The 16,932-nt window shown below is 40.0% G+C and overlaps 1 protein-coding gene and 1 long non-coding RNA gene across 4 annotated transcripts in view; one reads left to right on the plus strand and one right to left on the minus strand.

The window, feature by feature from the left end:
* AGTR1 (angiotensin II receptor type 1) overlaps positions 1-2,006 on the plus strand; it is a 45,543-nt gene extending 43,537 nt beyond the window's left edge. For all 3 annotated transcript variants that reach the window (XM_074405475.1, XM_010335789.2, XM_074405474.1), the window contains one exon: positions 1-2,006. In XM_074405475.1, the coding sequence (XP_074261576.1) occupies positions 48-1,127 (1,080 nt within the window). In that variant the 5' untranslated portion in view covers positions 1-47 and the 3' untranslated portion in view covers positions 1,128-2,006.
* Positions 1-16,932, minus strand: part of LOC141585585 (uncharacterized) — a 371,751-nt gene that overhangs the window by 283,429 nt on the left and 71,390 nt on the right. The gene's annotated exons all lie outside the window — the stretch shown is intronic.

Here is a 16,932-nt window from a genome sequence, read left to right on the forward strand (position 1 = left end):
GTGCATTTGATTTAGTGTTTGTGACAAATTCAACCCAGGAGATCAAAATGATTCTCAACTCTTCTACTGAAGATGGTATTAAAAGAATCCAAGATGATTGTCCCAAAGCTGGAAGGCATAATTACATATTTGTCATGATTCCTACTTTATACAGTATCATCTTTGTGGTGGGAATATTTGGAAACAGCTTGGTGGTAATAGTCATTTACTTTTACATGAAACTGAAGACTGTGGCCAGTGTTTTTCTTTTGAATTTAGCGCTGGCTGACTTATGCTTTTTACTGACTTTGCCACTGTGGGCTGTCTACACCGCTATGGAATACCGCTGGCCCTTTGGCAATTACCTGTGTAAGATGGCTTCAGGCAGCGTCAGTTTCAACCTGTATGCTAGCGTGTTTCTACTCACGTGTCTCAGCATCGATCGATACCTGGCTATTGTTCACCCAATGAAGTCCCGCCTTCGACGCACAATGCTTGTAGCCAAAGTCACCTGCATCATCATTTGGCTGCTGGCGGGCTTGGCCAGTTTGCCAGCTGTAATCCATCGAAATGTATTTTTCATCGAGAACACCAATGTTACAGTTTGTGCTTTCCATTATGAGTACCAAAATTCAACCCTCCCAATAGGGCTGGGCCTGACAAAAAATATTCTGGGTTTCCTGCTTCCTTTTCTGATCATTCTTACAAGTTATACTCTTATTTGGAAGGCCCTAAAGAAGGCTTATGAAATTCAGAAGAACAAGCCAAGAAATGATGATATTTTTAAGATAATTATGGCAATTGTGCTTTTCTTTTTCTTTTCCTGGATTCCCCACCAAATATTCACTTTTCTGGATGTATTGATTCAACTCCGCATCATACATGACTGTAGAATTGCAGATATTGTGGACACTGCCATGCCCATCACCATTTGTATAGCTTATTTTAATAATTGCCTGAATCCTCTTTTTTATGGCTTTCTGGGGAAAAAATTTAAAAAATATTTTCTGCAGCTTCTAAAATATATTCCCCCAAAAGCCAAATCCCACTCAAACCTTTCAACAAAAATGAGCACGCTTTCCTACCGGCCCTCAGATAATGTAAGCTCATCTACCAAGAAGTCTGAACCATGTTTTGAGGTTGAGTGACATGTTGGAAACCTGTCCATAAAGTAATTTTGTGAACGAAGAAGCAAGAGAACATTCCTCTGAAGCACTTCACCACCAAATGAGCATTAGCTACTTTTCAGAATTGAGGGAGAAAATGGATTATGTGGACTGAACCAACTTTTCTAAAGCTCTGAACAAAAGCTTTTCTTTCCCTTTGCAACAAGACAAAGCAAAGCCACATTTTGCATTAGATAGATGACAGCTGCTCAAAGAATAATGTCAGAAACTCAATGAATGTGTTGATTTGAGAAATCTTACTGGCAGAAATGCAGTCTCCCTAGTCTGCTTTCGTCCTGTTACTTTTTATTTCCACATACAGGTATTTAGAATGTATTAAATTGTTAGAGGAGCAACAGGAGATCAGAGTTCAAAATTGTTCTGTCCAATTTCCAAAAGGCAGGAAAGCTTTGGTGCCTGTTTTTAGCTATTAGCAACTGTGCCACACCTGCACCTGTTACTGCACATTTTGTACAAAGATTTGCTAAGCAGTAGTTGTCAAGTTTAAGACCTTTTTGTGAAATTCGACCCATGTCTTATAGGTTTGTTTACACTGCCAAAACAATGCCCGTAAGATGGCTTATTTGTATAATGGTGTTACTAAAGTCACATATAAAAGGTGAACTACTGTAAAAGTGCTGTGCTGGTCCCAAGTAGTAGCATCTTCCTAGTATGTTTGTTTGATTTAATAGCTGAGAAGTGTATATAGTTTGTGGTAAAAAGATTATATATCATAAAGTATACCTTCCTGTTTTTAAAAAAAGTATGTATCCTACATATATATATATCTCTAAATTGCTGTTAATTAAAATCTGGCAGAGTTATATTTACTTTAAAATAAAATAATTTTATCGCAATGTATTTATCTTCATACGTAAAATAGATACTACTTTATTTTAAAATAAGACAACCTTGAATTAGTATGAATATATTTTTATTTAAATTTTGATACAACTGATAGTCTAATACTATTGGTTATAGATTTTGTATCCTGCCATTGAAAAGATAAAGAAAAAACATTTTGTTCTACTGCACGACACAAAATAAACACAATGTTTTGATTTTTTTAGTTTTTCACATAACAAAGAAAAAACTCTTGCTATAACGCTAAAATAATACGTTATTTTAATTGTAATTTGTTTAATAACAGAGTTTTTCTAGTTATATACATTATCACTGTAGGAAAGTTAGAAGATATAGAATAACATAAAAATGAAAGTCATGTTTAGTTCCCCCAGTCAAAACATTATTTTAAAGTTTGGGAACTTTTATTCTGGTTTTTTTATTTATTATACACACATATGACCCAGTTAAATATTTTTCTAAAACATGCTAATATTTGTATAATGTTACAAAATATGGACATACCCTGATAAAATTAACTAGTCACCAAATTGGAACATTGAGCTTCTTTCTGATTTTTCAGTATTATAAATTACACTGAGACGCGCATTCAAGTATGTGAATCTGAGAAATTTCCCATACTCCTAGAAGTGGTACAACTAAAATACACATGTGAACATTTTTAAATATCCTAACTACATGTTGTCAAATATTTCCGAGAAAACATAACAATGCACACCACCACCAACTAGGTATGAATGTGTATATCTCACCGTAACCTCAGCCAGGGGTATTTACTAAAAAAAAAAAATTTTTTTTTGAGACAGGGTCTCACTCTGTCACCCAGGATAGAGTGCAGTGGTGTGATCTCGGCTCACTGAAGCCTCATCCTGCTAGGTTCAGGCAATCCTCCCACCTCGGCCTCCTGAATAGCTGGACTACAGGCCTGCACCACCACTCCTGGCTCATTTTTTATATTTTAGAGAGACAGAGGTCTCACTACACTACCCACGCTGGTCCTCAAACTCCTGGCCTCAACTCTTCCTCCCACCTTGGCCTCCCAAAGTACTGAAATTGCAGGCATGAGCCACCACACCCAGCCTAAATTTAAGCAGAAAAGAGAGATTTACTATAAGGATCCAGTTGCCACATGCAAGGCCAGGATGCAACTGTGTCTGAAAATTGTACTTTAACATTTCTGCTCCCGTTGCACGGTTGCCTCATTCTTCAGTTTACAGGATTTCAGTGCTCCTGAAGTTCATACAGGGCAGGCTAAAGTGCTCATTCTGGCCCAATAAACTGTGGCCAAAGGGTTGGAGTTATGTGTAAAATAACTGATGGTTGCTGTGGGCAAGCAGCTGTCACCTCAGAGAGGCCTTGGTGACTGGGCAGAATTTCCACAGAGCAGACTATATTACACTCACGTTCCCAAATATAAAGCTTTTTGGGAATAAATATGGTTTCACATGCCTCATATTATTTATATTATTTTTAATTTAATTAATGTAATGCCAGCCACTCACCCCAAAGATCTTTTACTATTTTCACAAAGGATCACCTCTAAAAAATAAATTTTACCTCATCCCAAGTTACAGCATAAACATCCATCCTGTAGGAAACCCCTCCAGATCAGTTTCATAACTTTTTTTTTTTCTTTTTCAATAGTCTAGAATTTTTTTGTGTGTTTTGTTTTGTTTTGTTTTGTTTTTTTGAGATGGAGTCTTGCTCTCTTGCCCAGGCTGGAGTGCAGGGGTGTAATCTCAGTCCACTGCAACCTCTACCTCCCAGTTTAAATGATTCTCCTGCCTCAGCTTCCCAAGTAACTGGGATTACAGGCATGTGCCACCATACCTGGCTAATTTTTGGAGTTTTAGTAGAGATGGGGTTTCACTATGTTGGACAGGCTGATATCAAACTCCTGACTTCAGGTGACCTGCCCACCTCAGCCTCCCAAAGTGCTGAGATTACAGGTGTGAGCCACCATGACTTGCTCAATAGTTATTTTAATCCAAGTGATTGTAAGCACTTTAAACTTACTGAACTATTTCACAGGTTATAGTTGATAAGATTTCTGATAGATAATTGTACTTAGATATCCCCTATATCATGTATTTATTAATGGAGTTAATAACATGCTCCATGACTCATTTTCATTTTTATTTTACCAAATCATATTGGGATTTTACCCCATCTCACTTGTGAAATAGATGTTATTAACCTTATTATTCTTGCTTTTTCGGTGAGATCAACCTAATATTGGAGTTGAGGCCCTACTTACCAAAATGTTAGGATAGGATGTCATTATGAATTCTTCATGAACATATTTACAGGTTAGGTAGACTCCTTTTCTTGGTACATTTTAAAAATTCATACAGAAAAGAATATTTACCATAAAGACCTAGGTGCCCAACAGACTACAAAAGCTACATTCACATTGAAATATATATTTCAATATACAGCCATTTACACCCACTTCTTAGGTATAAATTTCAATACACATAATATTAAAATTCACCTCATTCTAAACTTTTCAGGGAAAAAAAGGCTGGTCAGATTTCTAATGCTGGCTCTTTCTCACTGTGGAAATTCATCTTTTTGGACTCCAGTTACATCATTTCTCAAGTATGGCGAGTTGGCTTGGTGAATGAAGGCTTTAATCTAGTCAGTAATACGCTAATTCATGGATTTAGTAAACATTGTATTGTTTCCCTACTCTGTGCTGGATACAAGAGGTGTGTAACATATAGCAGCTTGGCATGTAGGATAAAATCATGGCTCAGCTGCTGTGAGCAGTATGAAGGAGAGCCAAGTGAGAAGCAGCTTGATTGCAAAGCACAGAAAGTCTCTCAGAGTTTTGATACCACAGATTTTTCAGTTCAATAACTGTATACTGGTACATTTTTTCCAACAGTATGTGCCAATCTGAGGAGCTAGAGAAGACAAACTAGACTGAGGCAGGTCATAAAAGTGGTGAGTGAAGAAAACAAGTTTCAAGGAATTTCAGATACTTGGTATGAAGGGTGAGCTATCTGACAGTAAAGAAAGTAAATCAAGAGCAAGAGAGAGACAGAGAGGCTGAGTGGACAGGAGGTTGGAAGCAGCCACACACTGTCCCCAAGGCCAGTGTTCAGATGTCACAGGAGAGCCGCACACAGATGCTTAGGGCCCTAGGACCATGTTGGATCCACTGGTCCCAGACCAACCAGAGGAAGAAGGAACCCAAGTATTAGGGTGGGAAGCAAGCCATAAACAGTAGATGGAATGGTTTGGGGCAAGATCCAACTGTACGGATTTTATATAGTTCAGAATGTATGATTATATATTGGAAGTAATGATCAGAGAGTTGAATTTTCCAAAGTTAAAATTTTCACTGTGTCAGTTAACATATGACATCCAAAACTGTAGCCAGTCTTGTCTACTTGTGTAGTGAACATCTATGGAACCATCTCAACAGTGTCCCTTCTCACCTCATCACAGAAATGTTCTGCCCCATGCAGGGACAGCACTACCTCAGAATGAACCATTTTCCTACTTAACTGCATCCCCAGAGCACAGTTAATTGGTCCAGGCTTGAAGTGGACCACTCAGTTTTTCATAAGGATTTTTCAAACAGGCGCTGATGATGAGTTGGCCCCAGTGTTGGTATTTCTGAGGTGTAACCTCAACACCAGCCTCATCTCTCACCTCATGGAAGAAGCTAGTCTGCATGCAGAGTGAAGTAAACAGAAAAGGCAAGAGAGCCGTGGACATGTTTGAGTCCTTGCTTCAACCTGCATCTTATGTCCAGCTGTATCCCTGCCCACCCCTCTCCAATCAAGGAACTGGAATACAGTGATCCATAGCTAAGCTCTGCAAGTGTTTCTTCCTCCTTACGATCAATAAGAATTTCCCTTTTGTAGTAGCCAGCACATCATCCATTGGCCACCTAGTAGAAGTGATACCATCTGCATCCCAAAATTTCTTGGTCCCTGTCTTAATAAGAGATCACAAGTGCTACCTCACTCCAATATGTCTCCTTATGAGAGGGTGAGAGCCAGGACGTTCAATAGTGTGAGTTAAGGGGGAAGACGTGTGGTGATATAGAAGGACCAATAGTGAGAGGGGGCTGAGGCTACTCCCCTACCTACTATTATAAATTATTGTAAACTGAGGTCTCTCCCTGAGATGGCACAGAGGTAAAATACTCTTCTGTTGCATAAGCAATTACAAAAAATATGATTTGGACCATGAAATCATAAGCAGAGAGAGGAACTTAGTACTCATCACCACTTGAGGTCCCAAATGTATGGCTTGCATGTTGCCTGGTTCTCTTTACTTGACAGTGACCTGGGAGTTCTCTGGGTCTCATAGAGCCAGTGAGCACCAACCCTGCCTAAATCCAATGGAAAGACCTTTACTTACCAAGCTAACGCAACTTACTTGAGAAATTATGTAACTGAGGATGAAAAATATGCACTTCAATAATCAAGAAGAGCAAGAACTAGAAATCAGACTAAGCTTTTTTTTTTCTAGAAGCTGAGAATAAGTTTTTTTCTAGAAGCTTATAATAAGCTTTAATAATATTTAATTCTAAATCATTCATATACCAGGAAGTTTTGTATAATCCTCTAAGAGTTTAAAGACCATGAGACTTACCCTTCAAGCAGTGTAACAGGAAAATATTTATCTATATGCACAAGAGATGTGAATTTGATGAAAAAATGATGTTAATTTTAAAACTATTAAAAGCCAGTTTGCTATTATGATTATTTTGCTTAAAGTATCCAAATGATGATGAGCCAAATATGCCCCTGAGCCCAGTTCTTAATTCATTCCGTATCCTATGAAGACTCTTCAGAAAAAATTGAACAAGATGAGAAATCGGGATCCTGGCTCAACCTCCCAGTGAATTGGGATATATCTCACAGAACTTTTTCCCAAGCCTGATGAAGTTCTGCTGTGCCATATGGACATGTACAGTCGCTGAATGATAATTTTCCAAAAATAAGCTTCAATTCTCCAAAATGGCAGCTAGAAAGCAGCTAGTGTTAACCAACAGAGATAAGCCCTCCTAGAGTTCACCACAGAGAGGAGAGCATCATGTCTGCAGATGCCAGAGCAGATCTGCTGAGAATCGGCCAGCACCATGTGACACAAAAGCCCACAGATGCAGATCGGTCCTGACTGATGGCTTTCTCCTGGCCATGCTGTTACAGAGAAGTTTTTAAGCAAGTACCCAAAGCACACTAAGCAAAGTATCTTAGCTAGAGGCTATGTAGGCAATTTTCCAAATAAGCAACCATTAGTCTCAGTAATTCTTGTAATAAGTGGATAGCAAGAGGAAAAAAAAAAAAAAAAAACTTTCCATTGATGATGTCACCTTTATAGCTATTTCTTGAGTATCCCTGTATTTTCCACCTTCTTCAAGAAATAGCCCCCTGTTACAATTTGCATGCCCACTCTTTGTGCAGAATCTGTATAGGGGCTCCACTTCCATTATTGCCAACTATATGATTTAGACCATGGATGTGAGAAGACTTCAGCATATCAGTCCATCATATTCTTCTGGCTGCAATGAGTTGGGCACATAACCTAAATGAACCCAATTATGGTGAACTTCCTGGTTTTTCCAGGAGCTTTCAGAAAAAAAGCTTGTTCTTTCCCACTCTATGGAACCTAGGTGGATGTGAGGAGTTACCGTAGCCATTTGTCACTCCAAAGGAGAGGTGGGGTTTCTGGAAGTTGTCACAGTGTGTATTTATACTCTAAGTATACAGCCAACAGAGTGAAAGATGGGACAAAGAATGGAAAGGAACCAAATCCTTACGACATCATTTGAGAGTTAACTTTCTGTGCCAGAAAGCAGCACAGAAAGCGAGGTCCTCCAGACCTCGCTATCTTAAGCCAGTTGGGGATGGGTTTTCTATCAAAATTATCCACCAGAATTTAATATTCTGCAAAATTACTATAGCTAACATTTATTGAGTTCTAATTATAGGACAAGCATAGAATTATCTGCTTATATGCAATATATCATTTAATCCTCACAACATCCAGTCATGTTAGTTCTGTTATTATTCAGTGAGAGCAAAAAAAGGCTTACAGATTTTACATAATCAGTCCAATGTAATATGACTGGTAAATGTTGATGTTAACATTAGAAATCAGACATTGTGACTCCAGAATCTGTGCTCTTATTTGCTAAGCTATGTTGCTTTCCTCTGCTTCTCACCTCCCCCCGAGCCCCCAAAAATGGCATTACAAATTATGAGTCATACAGATACTTTCAAATATATTGTCCAGGTCTATTTATTCAAAATCAATACGATAATATTTTACTTTGTCTGAAACCCATCTTACTGGATTTCAAGATAGAATTTCAATGGTCTTTGTCCTCGAAAATTGGGCTCACTAATGGAAAGCACTAATTGACCTTACAAAACATAACACTGGATTTTACATTTATTGTAATGTGATTTTGGATGAGCTTATATTGGGTCTAGCAAATAAACAGGCTACAACTGTTAACTGTCACAGTAATTAGTTAAATGCTCTGGTCCCTTCTGCAGCCAAGAATTTAGATAGCATTTACTAAATAGGAGGGGAAGGGAAATTCCGAAATTAACTTTTATATCAAAGTTTTAACTTCTTACAGCCTAATGGAACGATGTTCTCTAAAATATAATACAGTTTTAAAGAAACTACATTATATTCTGAGAAAGATTTCCTTTTAAGGTATACAGTTCAGGTTTGGCAATAGATTTTGGTGAAGAATAGACCTGTAATAATTAAAACAAAAGTATGATTTATTTCAACTGTGCACAGAGGCCCAGAGGATAAAGATGTTACAATCATACCATGACTCCTAAGGACAGTTGTAGCAGCATCATTAAAAACCACCTTAAAATGGATGCTATTTAAGACCATGAGAGGTAAGGAGAGAGTTGCAACAGAAAAGATAAAATATGCTTACTGCTTCACCTTTTGCTTCTGGCTGCAGAGCAAATAGAAAGAAGAAATTACAACCAAAACATTTAAAAAAAAAAAAGGGCAATTAGGCTACAGGCTGAGGAAATGACTATAACATGATGGAAGTTTCAGCAGCCCAGATGAATTGGAAAGTAGCTATGTAGCCTATCATGATAGAAAAGCTGGTCAGAGACATAGATCAGTGTTTTCCAACCAAGTATGGGCCAGGCACAGTGGCTCATGCCTGTAATCCCAGCACTTTGGCAGGCTGAGGTGGGCATATCATTTAACATCAGGAGTTTAAGACCAACCTGGCCAACATGGTGAAACTCCACCTCTACTAAAAATACAAAAAAAATTAGCTGGGCACGGTAGCACATGCCTGTAATCCCAGCTCTTCATGAGGCTGAGGCAGGAGAATCACTTGAACCTGGGAGACGGAGGTTGCAGTGAGCCATGCCACTGTACTCCAGCCTGGGCAACAGACTGAAACTCAGTCTCAAAAAAAAAAAAAAAAAAAAAAAAACAACCAAGTGTGATTGCACCCCCAGAAGACATTTGGCCATGTCTGGAAACACTTTTGGTTGTCACAACTTGAAGGAGGAGAGCGCTACTGGCAGGTAGTGGGTAGAGGCCAGAGATGCTGCTGAACATCCCACAGTGCACAGAACAGTCCCGCACAACAAAGAACTGTTCGGTAGAAAATGTCAATAGTACTAAGGCTGAGGTCCCTGGGGTAGATGAGAAAGGGAAGAGCACTACCGAAGCTATGTGAATGCTGCAGTAAATTGTGCTAAATAATGAAGTGTCAGTCTCCCAGTTTTTGTAACCGCTGAAGTGTCTCTCCCTCTCTCTTTTTCCTGTGCTCCCACTCACTTTCTCGAATTGCATGTGAACTTCATACAAATAACCTACTTCGTGGAGAAACTGTGTTTGAAAAAAAGGACAGTGTCATTTCTGGGGCTAAGTAAACAAATCTATTAAGCTTCTGCAAAAAAAAAAAAAAAAAAAAAAAAAAAAAAAAAAAGAAAGAAAAAGAAAAAAAAAAGGTTTATTTTAAATTCACTCACGAATGTTAGAAACAAAGGCAGCTGATAGCATGGCATGAACCTAAAGGGTTATAACCCTTCTTCCATGGGAGACAAAATGAAGGTGTGGGTCCCAGTGAGCAACTAATCCTCAGAGAAGACACTAAGTGCAGAAATGAAACCTGTAAGTACGTGGTGCTTCTGGTACCTTCACCAGGACACTCTACAGTATCTTAGCATTTGATTTGAGTCTGATGAAAATTGTTATTGAACAAAATCAAAGGTGCATTTTATTTTTACTCTAAATATTTCCATAGGGGAGTTGAGTGGCTTTCAATGAAAAGCACATTAAAGCAGAGTAATACAAAAGAAACCAGACAGAAGAATCACAAAAAGGAAGAAGCAAAACCATTGACAGCACAAACAGGTGTTGTGACACATAAGAATATTGGGTTTGGAACTTTCTGCAGCCAGGTTGAAAAGGTATCACTAAATCTCCAGTTGTTTTTATCAAAGCAAGTACAGACCAGGTCCCCAAATGGAGCAGTCCTTTTGACACCGAATTCCTAAGGAAATTTCCCCTGTGGGACTGTGGATAGAGACATAGAGTCACATAGGGATCATTTTCAAGCATCATTTTTTTTTTTTTTTTTTTTTTTTTAGCCTGATTCTTAGTTGGTTGCTCTTGGAATGGTCTTTTTTTTTTTTTTTTTTTTTTTTTTTTTTTTTTTTTTTTTTTTTTTTTTTTGTGGCAGAGTTTCGCTCTTGTTACCCAGGCTGGAGTGCAATGGCGTGATCTCGGCTCACCGCAACTTCCGCCTCCTGGGTTCAGGCAATCAATTCTCCTGCCTCAGCCTCCTGAGCAGCTGGGATTACAGGCACGCGCCACCACGCCCAGCTAATTTTTTGTATTTTTAGTAGAGACGAGGTTTCACCATGTTGACCAGGATGGTCTCGATCTCTTGACCTCGTGATCCACCCGCCTTGGCCTCCCAAAGTGCTGGGATTACAGGCTTGAGCCACCGCGCCCGGCCGGAATGGTCTTCTTAAAAGCCAAGAGCATGACACCAATTCAATGGAGCTCGGTGATGTAAGGGTATCCAGCACTTTGAGAGGAGAGTCACACAATGGTGTTCTTGACAGGCACAGCAATGTCCTTATGATGTCAATGGTGACCTCTGGGTCCACTGAAACCTTAGATAAGATAGGCTTAGACTCCCTGAAACAGGGCAAGATCTCCAGAAACGTCCACAGAAGCCTGAGGAGCTTGTGTTCAAGGTCTCCTTTACTTTCGGCCATCTGCTTTCCTGGTTCAGTGTAGAGATAATTATCTCACTATGCCACACTGTAAAATGTCATGTTCCATGGCTATAAGATGCTGTATTTCATGTGAAACAGACATGAAACAGATCCAGTTACACACACACACACACACACACACACACACACACACTCAACAGCACACTAACATACTGTGTCCTTAGGGATTATCTTTGATTCTAAAAGTCCTTTGTCCCTTGGAGCATTTCTCCTGGAGACTCCATGCAGTCCCAGACTTCACCCCATCTCACACATCGTTCCCTTCCTTCTCTGCATCCTTTCTTTCTTATCACCACCTCCCTTGGAGAAGCAAACCCAGTTTCTATTTCCTCACACTTAGAACCCTGGCCATTCGCCTCATTAACTGCTAACTGCTGAATGCCAGCCATCCCTTCTTCACTGCAGAGGTTCGTCTTCTGCCACAAGGGGACTTTCAGGATATTTTCTTAGAGAAATTCCAGCCCACACTATGCAGATAATGAATCCTTCACCTCGTCACTGACAGTCTAATGGTTCTCAAATAGTAGTACCCAGAGCTAATGGTGGGAAACAGAAAAATTCCTCATGGAATGAAGTGTCTTCATATTTTGATTTATTCAGAATCCTTGCTCCATCAAGCCCTATGTTTCCCTTCCAGTCTGGAGTATCACCTCCTGCTGCTTCTACTCAGCTGGGACTACACAATGGTTCATGTGAGACAGGGCCCCTGTGCCCTATGTGAACATTCACTCTGAAGGCATGCTCATGGGGGCATGCCAATAGATGTTTTTAAGTCCAACCACCTTCTCAACTTTTTTCTTATCAAATTCAGTTAACACATCACTGGGCTTAGTTTTTATGTTCTCATATTGGTTTTTGTAAAATTTAAAACAACATACTCATTTTAAAATATAAATTTATGTGCTTAATACATAGAATTATACATTCTAAATGACTAGTTTCTCTATTTACCACATACATAAAAATTGTCAATGTTATTCATAACCACACATTTTTAAAACTACTGGTGGTAGGTGACTAATTTTACAGAAATTAAAAGTTAACTTTTGTTCTCTTAAACTATATTTTTTTTTATAACTTCTAATCGTAAGAGCCATATCCAGATGTTGTTAGAAGCAATAATACAAAGGATACAATCCACACCCTGTGCCTATCTAGCTTTTTGACTTAGGAATATCAAAAACTTGCATCAAAAAGTAAATTTTTCTCTGATGTCACTTGCATTCTGTCATTTCAAGAGCCAAGAACACATTCTTTAGATGAGAGGCCAGTATTGTTCCCCCTTATTTCCCCTCTCCAAATTCAGTGCCTTCCAGAAAAGTTATGACTCCAAATTATATATGAAACTATTCTCTGAGTACTTTTCCCAAAAAGTTCTTGCTATTTTCTTATTCAAGATATAAGCCAAGATGTTCTACTTTGAGAAAACAGATCTAAATTTTTTATTTTTAAAGTGAGCCCAGCACCATGATCTGGTGGCTATGTTGAGAGGAATTCTGGAATATGGCTCAAAGCAAATTTAGAAGTATAGGATATACTGCCTACAGGCATTTGGGGCTAATTTCAAATGTTGCCTGGAGCAAAACACCAGGTTAAAATTATGTAAATAACTAACACCTGGAGTTTTCTTCCGCCCTCATTAGATCCAGGTAAAATTGCTGTGGCTCCACCTCATTAACCCGAAAATCCATAAAGGTTTGAGTTTTTCCCCCTGGATCTCTGCAAAGCTTCAGGAGACTTCCAAGTTTCACAAATGGAGTTCCCCTTGATGCTCCCAGGATCCACATCTGGGTGAAAACAAAGAAAACAGGACTGGGAAGAGGATAAAGTTGGGGTTCGAGGATATGATCTCAGTGCAGGTCTCAGACAATCCCACAGGGAGTTCTGGGGCAGAATGGCTGTGCACAGTTACAAAAGTTTAGGGTATAACCATTTCATCTTTACAGAGCTGATCTTTCTACCCCCACATTGACCAGTCTGTGAATGTGGTCTGCCCTCATGAACAGGTACCACCTAATGGCTCTCTCCAGCACAGAACAACTGTCCTGATGAGGAAACTTGGCTCTTGCTGTGGGCCACAAATCCTCCCAGCCTCTGAGGGATGACTGTCTTGGCCCTGAAAAAAAGGATCTGGGCAGAGCCCTGATGTCCACCCCATAGTCTGGAGGGGCGCTTTGCTCCTCCCACACCTCCTCTTTTTCCACTTTTTCCTCCTCCTGCTCCCCCATGGGCTCCTCCTTTAGCACAAATGGCTTTCATGCTACACCACATTGCCCTTGGACAAAACACAGCTATTTCTTCACTGTGTGTAAGAAACCCAACTCCACTCTCATCAAGCACTTTTGTGTTTCATTCAATCTGCTCAAAAGAGGAGGAAGGTGTGCCACACCCTGGAGTGTGGAGCCCTCTCCCATCTCCCTAGCATCATACTCTTCCACTCCGCCTCTCTACTCCTCCCCTCCATTCTGGATGATGAAAGAATGTCCAGAAAGAATGTCCTTTAATTTCTTCTTAAGCAAAGTGACGAAATGAGTTGACTTTCCTAGACTTTTTTGCCGAAACCTGAAAACCTACATAGTCCACAAGAAAAAGAAAAACACAGGACTTGCATATAAAAGAATCCACCTTCCATAGAAAACACTTGAAATGTAAAGTGCTGGAGTAATTTTCCTGTTTCCTATAGATTAAAAAAAAGAGAGAGAGAGACAGGGGGCTTCAAATAATTACAATCAGCTATTTTTTGAAGCCCCAGGCAATTCTTTATTCCTATTCTGAAAAATTGTTAAGTCATGAAAACATAAGCACACAACCGGTATTGTTTCATGACCAAACTTCAAGTTATCCTGACCTAAATATATACTCACATCATTCATTTTGACTTTCTATGTACAAAGCTGAACAAAAGGAAGATCCATCTATCTGTCTTCCGTATCGATGCAACAGGCTCTCTAAAAACTCTCTCCTCCCTAGCCTTCATGGATACTACACTATTTCTTCCAACATTCTACCCACTCATGTCTCCTCTTGTTTTGTACCTCTTCTGTTTCCTGCTTCCCTGACGTAGGTGAGTACCAACACTAAGGAAAGAAGAAAAGCTATGTAGCCTAAGCCCTCCCTGACTAAACAGCCTGGTGAAGAGACTCCAGCCATCAGTGGTTGACTCAAGCTGTGGTTTTATGCCACCCGCACTGTTGGCACTCAACACTGAGTTCTTCCCTCATCCCCTGCCCTCACTGACACTGCTGGACTGAGAGACTTGAGGATGGGTTTATGGTGACAGCCCCAGTAAGAATTTTCCCCAAAACGTGCTGGCTTGTTTGCACACCAATTCAGCTGCTGGGCAACCAAAAAATAACAAACAAGCTCTCAAAAAAAAACATTTGTTACCAAAAAGGAAAGGACAAGTTAAAAAATGATAATGATCAGACTGCATTCTGAACACAACTGGAAAGTCATGACAGCTGCCATTGGTGTCGGTCCGCTGCCTGCCTCTGCAGTGGGCTCCTGGCCTCCCTTCCTGTGGCCTCTTTCCCCACATCTCTTTACCAACCAAAAAGGTAACGCTTGGCTAATCTCTTACTTACTACATAACTTAATTTCATAAATCTTCCCTCCTGTCTCTTACCAAGTCAGATTTCAGTTATGTCAGAAGGCTCAATCAGGCGTCCCCAAACTTTTTACACAGGGGCCAGTTCACTGTCCCTCAGACCGTTGGAGGGCCGCCACATACTGTGCTCCTCTCACTGACCACCAATGAAAGAGGTGCCCCTTCCTGAAGTGCGGCGGGGGGGCCGGATCAATGGCTTCAGGGGGCCGCATGCAGCCCGCGGGCCGTAGTTTGGGGACGCCTGGTTCAAATAAACCTTCACATGTTATAAATTTTATCTTCTCCAACCCCCTCATTTTACAGATGAAGACACCAAGTCCCCAGAAGCTGAACCCAGGCATACAAGAAGATTTTCTGCTTTAACACAGGGCAACGCTTTATGAGCAACAGACTTTTCGAAGTGGAATCCCAACTCTTAAATATCAGGCAGAGAAGAGAGAACTTTGGAGGAGAAGACGTTCCTAGGGCTCTTAAAAATCACACCTTAGGCCAGCCCTGAGAATAGAAAAAGGCAATTAGAAGAAATGACAAATCACTCCCACCCAGGGGATCTGAGAAAGGGGAAAAGGGGAAGGTAGATTTGCAAGTAATTAGGAAGGAGAGGCCTAGAGGTGCATGCAGAAGCTGCTGTAATAAGCCATCCCAGCTCACTAGCAGCTCGTCCTATTTAATTGTTCACAGTGACAACCCCTACATGCCCCCAGGCGTCACATCTTCCAGCTGGAGAGACACTGAGCAAGGCAAAGGGCCTGTGGCAGCAAGGAATCCAGTCTGCGTCTAAGGCAGTGTTTCCCAGACTCTAAAGGCATTCAACACATTACATCTGGGAATCTTGTGAGGCTGCAGATTCTGTTAGTAGGTCTCGGACAGAGCCTAAGAGTGTGTATTTCTTACAAGCTGCCAGCAGATTCTCTTTTTGCTGCTCCGTGGGCCGTATGTCAAGTAGTGAGAGGATCTAGTACATGAGGTCAGAGTTCAGCCAAAGTTTAAACTCAAATCTCCCACTTCCTAAGCATGTAAGCCACATGCTGTCACCTCAGAAGTATTTCCTATATGTGAGAGTTATACTAGAATAAAATTTGGGGAGCTTCTGCTCAAAACATGACTTTTATTATTTTGGCATAGTGATTATTTTTGAAATATCATTTAGACTGCTTGAGAACAATCGCAGAAATTCAAAACAGTAAACAAGTGTTCAAACAAGAAGGCACTGCCAAACCACAAACCAAGCTACTCTGCCTATTTCAACACTGGTGCTAGGGTTTCTGTAAGATCACCCTGAGTCATCAAACATCTCCAAAGCATCTTTGGCTCTGTCCTTGCCATTCAATTTGATATTGCTTGGAGGAACAAGGTGCAATTTCTTGTCTGTAAATGAGAATGCTCAGACTTCCATGCAGATTCAAAGACTCAGTCTGAGCAGCAACCCACAGTATCAAGCAGACTGTCTATGTAAAGAAGGAGGGAGAGAGCCATTATATCTCTTTCGGACTTTTATCTTGTCTCAAATGCATATGGATGCACAGCAAGCAAACTGCAATGCCACACTTCCCTGGTCATTGAGTATCCTCCAGTGTACTTCTTAATTAAAACCAGCATCACAAATACAATTGCTTAACTGCCAAAAACCTGGCCTGCTTAATGGCCAATCAGAGAACTACATGATCATTCAATCCATTCAGAACCTTTTTTTTCCTGAGGTAAATATAGTTACGCTATAAATATTCTTACAGTTTTCCATCAAGTGTGTTTTTTCTTAAAATACTGCTTCCTTTTCAGCATCAAAAATTCAATTTCACTTTTGTCGTCAGAAATTATCTCTATGTTATAATAATGTATTACGTTTTAAAATCTGGACTTTGTAGCAATGCTGGGGATTAAGGAATAATTTGAGTGAATGATACATACCGTGTTGCCTAGTAACACAGGCTGATCGGTACAAAGCCATAAATTGCAAAATTTCATAGCAGCATAAAAACTTTTACTGGCACTTAAGCATATTTTTCCCTGATTGAAGCAGAATTCATGCAACAATTACAAC

The sequence above is a fragment of the Saimiri boliviensis genome, chromosome 9 (assembly GCF_048565385.1).
Source record: "Saimiri boliviensis isolate mSaiBol1 chromosome 9, mSaiBol1.pri, whole genome shotgun sequence".
Lineage (NCBI taxonomy): Eukaryota > Metazoa > Chordata > Mammalia > Primates > Cebidae > Saimiri > Saimiri boliviensis.